We start from the raw sequence: 12,260 nt of genomic DNA, 5'->3' as shown, positions 1-12,260 counted from the left end.
CACGTGGGACCCCGCACACCCACCATGGACCCACACCTCTGCCTTAGTGTCCAAGTACGGCCATGGCAAGCCTGCGCTCCAGGCTCTGAGCGAATGTCTGACAGTTCCTCTCCTCTGCACCTCCCTCTGCCCCCGATGAGCTCTGCAGAGAGCCCCCAACCAGCTCTCCCTGCCCCTGATCCAGATCCCCCCACGGAGGGAGGGGCAGCTCCCTGGAGGAGGAGGAAACGAAGTTGACTCACCACGGCTGGGACGATGTGTCCCATAGAGCTCCCGGCTTCTGAGCTCCCGGCTTCTCTGCAGCTTATCAGAACCTGCTGGGGGCCTCTCACTTCTCTGCCCCCCTCCTCATGCCTGCTCCCACCCTGCCCCCTCAGCAACCTTGCCCTCCCACGCAGACCCCATTCACCCGCCCGCACGCCTGCAGCTCAGCCACCCTCGCCAGCCCTCCTCCCGTCCGTTCCAGGGGAGATTCAGACGGGGGAGCTGGCTCTGGCCTGAGCAGGGTGCTGAAGATCTGCTGGGGGCTGCCGTGGGATCCCCCACGCCCAGGGGCTGGCGGGATGTACTGGGGACACCTGTTGGAAGGGGGCAGGAGGGGAGATGTCCCCTCTGCCTAGTCCAGACACAGAACGACCTGCCGGGGCTCCGCAGTCAAGCCCTGAGCTGGTGCAGACACGGAGCGGTGTGACTCTTCTCTACCACCCCTGCGAGCGCGGGGCGGGGGATCTGCTGGGGCTGACACCCCTGAGGCTTTGCTCCCTGCCCCCTTCAGTGCGTGGCAGCCCCATGTGCCCCACTCAGATCTCTCCCTCCTCCACAGGGCAGCGCACTCGGCTCTCCCTCGGATTCCCTGGGCTCCCATGCTCGCCCGGCAGGGAGGCTCGGCCCCTGGCTGCTCTCTGGCGGGCCAGACCTGCGGGTGGGGACGTCGTTGTGTTCGACTTTGAGCCCTTGCTGGCAACCAAGGTAAAAGGCAGCTAAAGATAAAATCAGGGAGCGGCTGAGCGGGCGTCTCGGTGCGGCTCCGTCTGCACTCGCAGCTCGCGGGCCCAGAGAGGAGACACGATTCTTGGCTTGGAAGTGGGATCAAACCAGAACCAATCAGCGACAGGAGCCACGGAGCGAGCAGTCACAGAACTGCCCCTGGACTCTGTGCTCTGCATCCCGAGCCTCCGGCTGTCCCCAGAGGTTTAACCCCAGAGCCAGGCCCAGCGGCCGTCTCCCCTGCTTGTGCCCCACAGCCCGGCCCTGCCCCTCAGGCCAAGCCTCCGTGGCTCCCAAGAGGGAGTCCCTTCTCCGCAGTCTTCTTTGGGGGGTCCTCACCCCCTTCTCACTCTCCGTCAGTGGCTTCGGCAGCTCTACAGCCTCTCGATGTCCCGGTACTTCTTGCGCAGGATGGAGACCTGGTCTTTGAAGAGGACGGGGTCCAGCCGCATCTGCGAATGGACGAGGGGCATGAAGCCGAACCAGCTGGCGAAGGAGTTCATACAGGCCTGGCGCTGGGCAAAGTGCTCCGGGTCGGCCCAGCGGGACGTCTTAGAGCCCTGGGGAGGGAAGGTGGGAGAGGGTCCCTGAGCGCGAGAGGCGGGAGGTCACCCACCGTGCTGGAGCTCTGGGACGTCACTCCAACGCCCAGGGCACGGCAGCCTTGCAGGGATAACGGAGCCCGTTAGAGGAAGGGTGGCCCAGTGGGGGGCGCTAGACAGGGCCATAGGAGACCCAGCTTTAATTCCCTGTTCTGGTAAGTCTCTCTGCCTAAGTTTCCCCATGTGCACACAAGGGAGAACAGCACTTTCCTACCTCAGGGGGCTGGACAGAGATACAGCAAGGAGCTCAGAGGCTGCGGTGAAGGGGCCAGATACGAATCTTATCTAGACAGATTTCACTGCACAGCTGTGCAACGCACTGCCCACCACCCCCATCCCAGACACGGGGAACCAGGTGCAGCCAGGTGAGCTCACCCAACACACCAGCCCCCGCGCTGGGCGCAGAACCCAGGCGTCCTGACAACCAGCCCCAAACACATTCAGCACAATGCAGCCTGCCCCTGTCACCCCAGAAATCGGCCCTTCTGTTCAGCCATGGGCTGCCTGGGCGGTAGGTAATTCACCGGGTCTGAGAGCAGCACGAGTCGGGAAGGACCGGGAGCTGAGCTGGCTGAGGCTGTGGCCAGTGTTTTCAGCAGCAGGCTCCGATTTGGGGTGCCCACTGGAGGCAGCTTGGGCCTGAGCCTCAGGTTCCGGTGGGTGCTCAGCTCCGCTGAGAATCAGGCCCCTGGTGCCCCCAGGTGGCACCCGGAAATCCGAGGCCGCTTTGGAAAACGTAGCGACATTTCGATGTGCTGCAAGCTCCCGCTCCGCAGCGGGCGGTGCAGGGCCGGGCCGGTGCCGCGAGGGGTCAGCGCAGGGACCCGAAAAGTAACGGCAGCAGGGGAGAGCTGGACTCTGATCCCCGCGCCAGCCCCAAGCCCCTCCCCACCCAGCGCGGGAATCGCCCTCGTCCCAGGGCGCGCCGGGGCCGGGGCCGGGGCCGGGGCCGGGGCAGGGCTCTCCGCTGCACCAGGGAGGTTCCGGCTGGATCCCCTGCGCCAGTCGCCGGCTCCCCAGGCTGGCACCAGCTGAGGGCCACGCCGCAGTCAGCCTACGGGGCGTGCACACCATGCACCAGTGAACCCTCTGGAGGAACAAGCAAGGCCCGAAGGCCCAGAGTCTCAGCGGTATTTGGGCAGCTGGCTCTGACAGGCACCACGGGGAGTTAGGCACCGGGATACCTTGGGGGGGCTGGGCCTGAGGGACTGCCCAGGGCACTGCATTCACGAAGGGGAGCAGGGCTGCGCTGTGCAGTGGGGAGGGCGGATGGGGATCAAAGCAGGGGGCAATGGAGCGACACCAGGGCCCCCGTGTCCTGACGGAGCTGGGGACCCACTGGGACAAGGCAGGGGGACATAAGGAAGATGGTGGCTCCGCTCTTCACTTTCATCCCACACGCAGAGTGAACAGGGACTCCAGCTCCGAACCCCTCTGGGCACTGGGGACGTCAGGACGTTCCTGGTAACTGCTGGAAATGGCCCACCTTGATTATCACTACAAAAGGTTCCCCCCCGCCCCCTGCTCTCCTGCTGGTAATAGCTCATCTTAAGTGATCACTCTTCTTACAGTGTGTACGATAACACCCATTTTTTCATATTCTCTGGGTATATAAATCTCCTCACTGTATTTTCCACTGCATGCATCCGATGAAGTGAGCTGTAGCTCACGAAAGCTCATGCTCAAATAAATTGGTTAGTCTCTAAGGTGCCACAAGTCCTCCTTTTCTTTTTGCGAATACAGACTAACACGGCTGCTACTCTGAAACCTGTCACAATGCAGTGTAGACGTACACTACTCAGCTCCGGGTTGCTCACTGGCCCTTCCCCGGCGGGTCTCTCATTCTTCAATGGCACGCTCACTCCAGGTCTGCTCCCCTGACTGGCCACAGGCTGCCCCCATAGCCCAGCCCAGTTCTTAGTCCTACGATGAAGAGGCCAGATACCGATTCTTAGTCCCCCGACCCTCGCAGCCATCCCCTCCATCTGGGGAGGTGGGTGAGGCCTGGCACAGGGGCAGCTGAGCCCCCGGCCCCCTGGGCTCTCTGTGCCGAGGACCTTCCCCAATTCCATGCATTCGAGGCAGTCGGAAGAGGTGGGAAGCCAACCTGCTGCATCATGGTCTCCTTGTACTGCTTCTTCTGGGTGACTTTGATGGGCGGGAGCTTGGTGACTGCGGAAACCAGGAAGTTCATCAGGATGTCCTCGCAGTTGGCCATCTGGTCCACCATGCTGTGCAGGCTGCCCGGCAGGTAGAAGGTGTACAGATAATGATAGTACCTGCCAAAGGAGAGGGCAAACAGGCAGCATTCAGCGAGTGCCGGCGGGGAGGGAGGGGGTTGTGAGACCCCAGGCCAAACTGGCCCTGGTGGGGCTCCTCCCAAGGCTACAGAGACGCGCCAGCGATGGGTCTGGCCCATCGTCTTACCAAGAGTCATTCTGCCCAGAGATGCTCCTGGAGCTGCTAGGACGAGGGTACAGCACATCAGGGAGACCTGCTCTGAGCGGGGAGAGAGGCGAGAGCCTGCAAAGCCAGTGGCCTGTCTGCACCGGGGCTCCCCGTTAGCTGGGCGGGGGTGGCAATGGAGGGACAAGGCTTGCAAAGGGCGGGAGGTTACAGAGAAGGCTCTGCTCTCCGCCAGAGGAGAGCTGAGGTTGCAGGGGTGTCCCCGGGGAGCCCCGCTAGCACCCCACTGCTTCGCGTTAGTCTCTCTGTACGTTGGCCCCGCTGTACAGCCAGCGCTCGTGGCTGGTGCCTGCAGGAGGCTGCCCGGTGCTCTGCCAGGCAGGGCGAACGTTTGTGCCTTGCCTTGCCAGCGGCACGTCGCACGCAGCCCCCAGTGCCATGGGATTTCCTGCCCGGAGCCGGGTTCCCGGCCGCGTGCACCGCCCCGGCTCACCGGTGGTAGAACGCCGCCCCCGTCAGCACCATGGAGTACTCGTTGGTCCACTTAGAGGTGTAGGCCCACCAGCCTTTGCTGCTGTCCCAGTAATGGCTCCGGGCTGGGTAACCCACGATGCGCTCCGGGAAGCTGCACCACACAGTGAAGGCAAAGTCAACCTGGAGTCCCCGATGGCAGGGGGCAGGTCGGGGGGGAGACAGGAAAGGAACAAAACCAGGATTAACAAGCCAGGCTCGGCACAGCAGCCCCAGCACTGACCCTGCCCCACCGTCCGCGGCTAACACAGCTGGGTCCGCCCGGCCCGCGGTGTCCTGGGCGGAACCTCTGGCTGGGGCTCTGCCTAGCCCTGGGGGGCAGTGGCCTGGGAGCCTCAGCCTGCAGCCCCCTCTCCCCAAGCCACCACATGGTGCCTCCAGGAGGGCGCCCAGCTCCCCTGCCCAGCTCTCGTGCTGGCTGTGACCGAGTCAGCCTGCCCCAGCTCCCCGGCTACAATAATGCAGAAGGGGAAACACTGCACCCCCTGCCCCCTATTTCAGGGACCCGGTGTCTCCCCTTCCCCTGGCACACCCAGAGCCAGATCTGCCCCTTGCCCACGACAGGGACAGTCCCCCGCCGGCCTCGGGGAGGTTTGGTGTCTGTAATTCCCCATCGGGTCCGGGAGAGTGCGGAGGGGAAACCTGGCCCGTTCTCTTGTGAACCATACACCAGGCTCTATGAAGAAGGCCTGACAGCAGTGCCCAGCACACAGGGCCAGCCAGGGGGCAGCTGGGAACCGGGGCTGCATGGAAGCAGCCACGCACCCAGCACCCAGCGCCAACCTCTCCTGCCCCTGAGGGTCCAGGCTGCTTTATTCACCGAGAACACAGCCAAACGGCACCGGACCCCGACTCTTCTGCTGGGCTCTGCCGGTGCCCCTCCTCCCACCTCTCCCGCTCGACTGAAGCTGCCCCCAGCCAGCCCCTGGGGCTATCCGAGCCCTGGCCCCTGGCCCCCCAGCTATGAGATGTGCCCCCTTCCTGCAGGGAGGGACAATGGGGATTATTGGACCCCCCCCGTTGCCCTCACCTCATTGGTTGATAGGACAGTGTCTTCGTCCAGGCTCAGCACGGCGTCCGTCCGGATGAGGTCGTAGGGGAAGAAACGGCTGCTCATGGTCTGTGCAAAGAGAAAGCAATTGAACCCCAGCCAGCCACGCGCCCCCACCCCAGCCACTGTGACCACGCCCCCTAATCCCAGCAAGCCACCCCCCAAAAACCAGCCACTGCGACCACACACCCCCAAACCCCGGCCACTGCGACCACGCACCCCCACCCCCAAATCCCAGCCACTGCGACCACGTCCCCTAATCCCAGCAAGCCACCCCCCAAACACCGGCCACTGCGACCGCACACCCCCAAACCCCGGCCACGCACCCCCACCCTCAAACCGCAGCCACTGCGACCATGCACCCCCACCCCCAAACCCCAGCAGTGCGACCCCCACCCCCAAACCCAGCCACTGCTCCCCTCCCTGCCCTCCCACCTCCAGCAGTGCCGCAGCCCCGGGGCCCCCCTACCTTGTGTTCCCCTTCCACGACGCTGAAGGGCACAGGGACGGACGGCCACCAGCTCCTCGGGGGCGGGGGCTTCTCGCAGCTCCACAGCACCACGATCTGCAGCGGTGACAGGCAGGGCCGGGTTACGGCCCCGACCAGCCCCAGACTCAGACCTTAGCCAACCGTCAGCCACGGCCAGCCAGCACCACCAGCCTCGGCCACCCCAAGGCCAGAGCCGGGGCTACCATCACGCCGGTCAGCACGGTGCATGGCCCGAGCAGAGACGCCCACGGGGATAGCACCTCAGCCAGACCCACCCAGGGCCCTGGAGGGACGGGCCTGGACTGACCCTGCCACCCATCCCCCATCTCCGGAACGGCCTTGACCAAACCCACCACCCACCCCCCCATCCCCGGAACGGCCTTGACCGACCCCGCCGCCCATCCCCCATCCCTGGAACGGCCTTGACCGAACCCACTGCCCAGCCCCCAGCCCCGGAACGGCCTTGACCGACCCTGCCACCCAGCCTCCATCCCCGGAACGGCCTTGACCGAACCCACCGCCCAGCCCCCATCCCTGGAACGGCCTTGACCGAACCCGCCGCCCATCCCCCATCCCCAGAACGGCTGGACCCATCCCCTACCACTCAGCCTCCATCCCCGGAACAGCCTGGGCTCGCTCCCCGTGGTTTCCTCTCCCAGCCCCACCCTGGGGTGCAGAGGCACAGCTCCCACTGTGGCTGGCCAGGGGCTTGTTCAGGGATCAGACCAGAGGCCCAGGCCCAAGGGACCGGGAGGAGGAGCGTCTCCTGGCAGGTGGGCCCGTACCTGGGTACAATACTTGGACTTGGCCACCGCGAGGATGAGTCTGACGATGGGCTGGGACTGCGAGAGCAGCGGCGACGCGGCCTGGATGACGGCGGTGAACTCCTTGGCTGGGCTGCGTCCTGCAACGACACACGGCCCGGCTCGGACTGGCCCGGGCGCTCTCCGGCCAAGCTGAGGGGCAGGGGGCCCACGGCAGCCAGGATGGGAAGGGGAACAGCCCGGGAGGGGCCAGCAGCTGGGCAGGGCTGGGGCGGAGATGATGCACAGAGGAGTTCATAGCGCTCTCGGGGCCTGGCCATGGGGGACGGGGAATAGCCAAGGGGGCCGCAGCATCGCTGGCTCTGTGCGCTCAGGAGTCAGCCCCCACAATCAGGAGATTGGCTTCAAAATCCAGAGATTTAAAACAATCCTCAGCGCTGGGCTGGGCTCTGCACCCCCTGCTCTCCCAGCCGGAGTGGTCGGGCTGTCAAGCTCTTCTTTCACCCCCCAGGGCGTCTTTACCAGAGGTCACTCTTTGCCAGAGACATCCTTTCTCCCAAGTGTTGGCTGGGCAATGGATGGGTGATAAAAACCAAGTCTGGACCAATCCGACTAAAACACCCTTCCCCTCCCAATCACTCGGCTTTCACTCTCCTGTGATGCCCGTAGAGTTCCAGCTAGACAAGACCTGGCTTTCTAGTGGAAACGAAGCAGGAAAAAAGACTTTCTGGTCTTCTTCATATGTCAGCGGAAAAAGGGAAAATTCATAAAATCTGAAAACAAAACTAACCCCCTCCCAGCAAAGGTCTAATTCTGAAAAGGGAGCATGCCAGGGACTCACTGATGTCCAACAGGAATGGCACTAGTGCCATAGATTTTATGTGGAAGGTGCCCAGATACTAGGGTGATGGGCCACACGATTAAACTGTAAGATAGACACAGCACACAAAAAAGGCAGGCCCCTATTTTTGCCTCCCTTTGATGGGCTGGTTTAGAAATAAGGACGGAAATTTTAAGCGGGATCCTGAAACAAACCAGGAGCCTCCATGCTGGGAATCGGAGAGTGACACCAGGCACTTCCTGGGTTTGAACCCAGGACCTTCCGCATCAGACCTCTGCCACTTTAGCTAAAGGAGTAACGCCATTCACGGGACCGGCAACTCGAGGGGGACGTGGCGCCACCGTACAAGTTCTAACCCCACCCCCGGGGCTGATGCAGGGTTAGGTGCAGCCGGGAGGTCAGTGTCTCTGCAAAGGGCATCAGTGAGTTGGTGGAAGGGCGGATCTCCACCAGGCGGAGACGCCAGCAAACCCTGCTCTCCAGAGATCCCTGCAGGAAACAATCCCCTCCCGTCAATCCGCAGCCTGCCACCAACTGAGCAGCCCCCGCTCCAGGCGGGGCTGGCCAGCAGCTGCAGGGTAGGAAGGGAGATAAAGGGAACAGCAAGAAAGGAATGATAGGAAGGGGAGCAAGTCAGTATGAAGGGCACCTGGGACTGGGGTAGCAGGGGGGATTGAGGGGCATTAGCAGAGCTGGGTGTGGGGAGCCCAGGCCTGGGATAGCAGAGGTTGTGGGCCAGGATTGAAGGGCACTGGCAGAGATGGGGGGAGCCCATGGCTGGGATAACATGGGGGGCTGCGGGTCAGGAATGAGGGGGCCAGCGGAGCTGTGTATGGGGAGCCCAGGGCTGGGATGACTGGGAGGGCGGCACATTGGGACTGAGGGGGCCGGCAGAGCTGGACACTGTAAAATGGGCCAGATCCGGTGCCGTGACCACCCCTCCCACCCGGCGCTCTAGGGTGGGGCTAACTGAGGAGTGAGTCTCCAGCCGGCTCCTCCCAAGCGATCAGCGGGAAAAGCCCGTTTGCCACAGGCTGGGCTGGAACAGCCGGGGGCGCTGCAGGTTCAGGATCCCGGAGCAGCAGCAGAGCTGTGTGCGTGACCCACTGATCTTCCCCCTCCGATGCCCCGTCCTGACCAGCAGCCCCCCCTTCACCCCGCTATCGCTGTCCTGGCCACTCCCGAGCGAACCCCACCCGCTGTAACTCACTGCACCAAAGCATGAGGGCACCACGGCCCCTCCAGGAGAAATATCCAGGAACCCTGCATATTCTGTCCAGCCCACGGGCTGTTACTCCATCGGGAGCTCCCAGCCCAGCCTGGGCGACCAGGGACTCCAGGGCCAGCTCCGACGCCTCGCCGGGCCTGAGGCCCCCCGGGGGCCCATTCCCAGAGCCTGGCCCCTCCCCATCGCTGCCACCTACCCAGGGCGCAGTAGTAGAAGGGGAAGTCGGCGAGGCTGGTGGAGAACTGGGGGAGAACGTAGAGCCCGCCCGGCTGCGCGTTCCACATCACGTGGTTCCTGCTGATGTGCGCCTGGATTCGGTCCTGGATGATCTGAAAATGACGAGGGGACCGGGGGAGCTGCGTTACTGACCCTGGGCTGGGCCCTGCGAGGCTCAGGCGTGGACGCTGCACTGCCCCGGCCTCCGGCCCTGTCCCATATACCCCGGGGCGGGAACCAGCAGGCCGGGCCATACACCACAGCAATCTCTGCTAGCGGCTGGAGGGCTGGGCTCCTGCCCCGCACTGGGTTTGTCTAGGTTAGGAGAAGAGGTGGGGTTAGCGAACACGTGTCACCTGGCCCCAGCACAGCCACGACCTTTCCCCAGTGTAGACGCAGGTTAACCCCTCTCGTCACCAGTCGGCTGGGCAAGGTTGATCCTAGAGGGGCCTAGGCTGGAGGGGAGGCCAGCTGGTGCCGGTCAGCCGCTGGACACCAAGGGACCGAGTTGGAGCAGCGAGCATTGGGGATTCAAGGCCCTGCGGAGAGCTGGCAGCAGGCTCTGTGCTCACCATCGTGCCCCGGGGACCAGGCACACACCATGAACAACTCAACGTGCCCCATGGCCCGGGACACCTTACCCGGTGCCACGGAGGGGAGAGTGTCCAGGGCAGTGGGTGAGGCTCCCATGCCAGGGAGCAAGGCTGGGCTCTGCACTGGAGAGAGGCGTCCCCAGCACCCACCCTAACTTTGCGGGGGTTGGGGGAGCTGCTGCATTGCTCCAAGGCGTTGCCCCATAATTCAGGGCTCCCCATGCTTTCATTTCGCTCTAACGAGCCTGCAGATGAGTGGCCACCTGACTGCGCCCCCTGGTGGCTGCGCCTCAGTTTCCCTTCGTGGATCCCGATTAAACTCCCACTGGGGTGTTTCCAGTCCAACCCAACAGCCAGGCTTAGGGGCTGGTTTATCAACTCAACGCCCAAAATGAAACAAACGTCTCCTCTCCAGAGCAAACCTGCTCCGTCCGCATGTCAAAGGGGTTTGTTCAGCCTGCCTTGAGCTCCCCAAGACGGCTCCTGCACTGGGCACCTGAGACTCCTCCAGGCGGCAGCGCCCCGGGGCAGCAGATGCTGGGCTGAGCCCCCTCATTTGGCGTAACAGGCCCAGGCGTTGTTAACAAGCCCCTCGAGAGGTGGGTCCATGCAGCCGGTGTAGCTGTGCCGGGCCAGCTTCCATTAGCCAGCACGGGCAGCAGCAGCAGGGTAGACGTGGTGGCCTGGGCTAGCCGCCGAGTGCCAGCCCACCTGGGACTGATCTGTACACGTCTGTCTTAGGCACTTCCAAGGCGCCCATCACCATGGTATCTGAGCACCTCCCAGCCCCCTGTGAGGCAGGACGGCACTATGATCCCCAGTGCACGACTGGGCGAGGATCACAAGTGGAGTCTGGGGCAGAACCCAGGACGCCTGAGCCCCAGGGGCATGCCCTAACCACTGGGCCAGCCTTCCTCTCTTCCTCGGTGGGCTAAGGGACTTGCTGAGGGTCACACTGGGTGGCTGGGGAGCAGGAATCAAACCCGGGTCTCCCAGATCTCCAAACAGCTGCACAGCCACGGTCAGGCTGGCAGCGAGCGACGGTTACTGCTCACAGGGCCACGCTTGCTTGCGCCACTGGGCCCTTGTCGTCCGCCCAGTTCCGGCTGGCCCCGCTCCCTGTTGTGTCTGCATGGAGCTCTGTGGGCCTGGGCCTGCGTCTCTCCCTGAAAGGTCTGTACCGCACCCGGCACAAGGCCCCAAGCCCCCACTGAGATCTGCCAGTGCAGGGCCCCAGCCAAGCAGGAGCCGTTACACAGGGCCAAGGGCTCTGATCACATCTTGGTGCAGCCGAGACGAACTAGCCGGGACATGGCCGCATGCCAGATTTAGGAGCCCACCCTGAGGCCTGGGGTTGGGGGCCAGAGGTGGCCCTAGCCTGTGACAGGGTGTACCCATGGCAGCTACCAACCAACCAAGGTCCCCCCACCGCCCGGCCCCCTGTGCCAGTTCCTCAGCCTGTCGTGCGGATCCAGCCTGGCCTCTCCCAGCCCGGCGGTAACACCACGGCCTGGTACCCTGATCTCCCTGGGCACCACGATGCTCCAGGCCGTGAACACACCAGCTGGGTTGGCAGCTGCTGGGGACCTTTTCTGCACTGCTGAGAATCTGCAAAGTTCCTTCCTAAGGCCACTGAGCCCCCGCAGTGCAGCCTGGGCCCCCAACTGCCCGATGAATGAAGCACAGAGATAATCGGCCTGTAGCGGCCTTCACACTCCCCGAGGAGCCCTCTCCCCTCCCGCCTCAGACCAGACCGCATCCCAGCGAGCCACCGCCGGCCTCACCCGCCTCTCGCTGGGCCAGGGCGAGCTTGGGAGAGGCACAGACCAGACCAGCAACTCTTCAGAGAGTGCGGGCTGGGCCCAGGGCGCTGCCTCTCTCCTGGTTCTGCCGCTGACCCCAGGCAGCCCTGAGCAAGTCACTCCGTGCCTCGATTTCCCCACCGGCACAATGGGGATGATGAGGAGGCTTTATTCATTCACGTGTGGCAGCACTTGGGATGGGAGAGGTTAGACAAGGGCCTGGCCTCCTAATCTCCTTCCAGTGCCCTTGCTGGAGAGAACAGCTGCATTTCCGGTGCACCTCTGTGACGTTATTGACTTGAACTGGGACTGTATAGAACATTGTTGCAACCAAGGTCGTGTAGTGGGACCAAGTCTTGTATAAAGGGGGTCAAATGAGGCGACTCAGACGAGGTGATGGTTGGCTGGTTAGGATGATGCTGTCTGTTTGCATGTGTCATTTTTGTATTTAAAGTTGTAAGTATTGGCTCTAGACTGTCTGTATTTCAAACTTGTGCTCTGCTTCCGGGGGACACCCCAGACAAGTTGGTGTCAGCTCTGCCTAGCCCATTAAGGACCATCTGCGACACAACTGACCCACTGAGAGAAGGCAGACACGCCTGGGGACTCAGCCAGGTGTGCAGGGACCTGCCTAGGGACCAAACTCTGAGGTGTTTCCAGGCCATGTGAGGGGCAGCTTGTCCTTGGGACACAGAAAGAGACGCCACATGGCAAGAGACTATAAAAAGCTACTGCAGCTCCTCCATCTG

The 12,260-nt window shown here is 63.3% G+C and overlaps 1 protein-coding gene across 1 annotated transcript in view; it reads right to left on the bottom strand.

The window, feature by feature from the left end:
- Positions 1-404: 404 nt before the first annotated feature.
- LOC140908271 (exostosin-1-like) overlaps positions 405-12,260 on the bottom strand; it is a 173,474-nt gene continuing 161,618 nt past the window's right edge. The window contains exons 5-11 of the mRNA XM_073335225.1: positions 9,097-9,229; positions 6,853-6,971; positions 6,047-6,142; positions 5,557-5,646; positions 4,489-4,649; positions 3,697-3,868; positions 405-1,547 (exon numbers count right to left, since the gene is read on the bottom strand). Coding sequence (XP_073191326.1) covers positions 1,362-1,547; positions 3,697-3,868; positions 4,489-4,649; positions 5,557-5,646; positions 6,047-6,142; positions 6,853-6,971; positions 9,097-9,229 — 957 coding nt within the window. The 3' untranslated portion in view covers positions 405-1,361. The remainder of the gene's footprint in view (positions 1,548-3,696; positions 3,869-4,488; positions 4,650-5,556; positions 5,647-6,046; positions 6,143-6,852; positions 6,972-9,096; positions 9,230-12,260) is intronic.

This window comes from Lepidochelys kempii, chromosome 3, assembly GCF_965140265.1.
Source record: "Lepidochelys kempii isolate rLepKem1 chromosome 3, rLepKem1.hap2, whole genome shotgun sequence".
NCBI lineage: Eukaryota > Metazoa > Chordata > Testudines > Cheloniidae > Lepidochelys > Lepidochelys kempii.
Note: the sequence above shows the minus strand (reverse complement) of the source record. Positions and strands in the feature narration are given on the sequence as shown.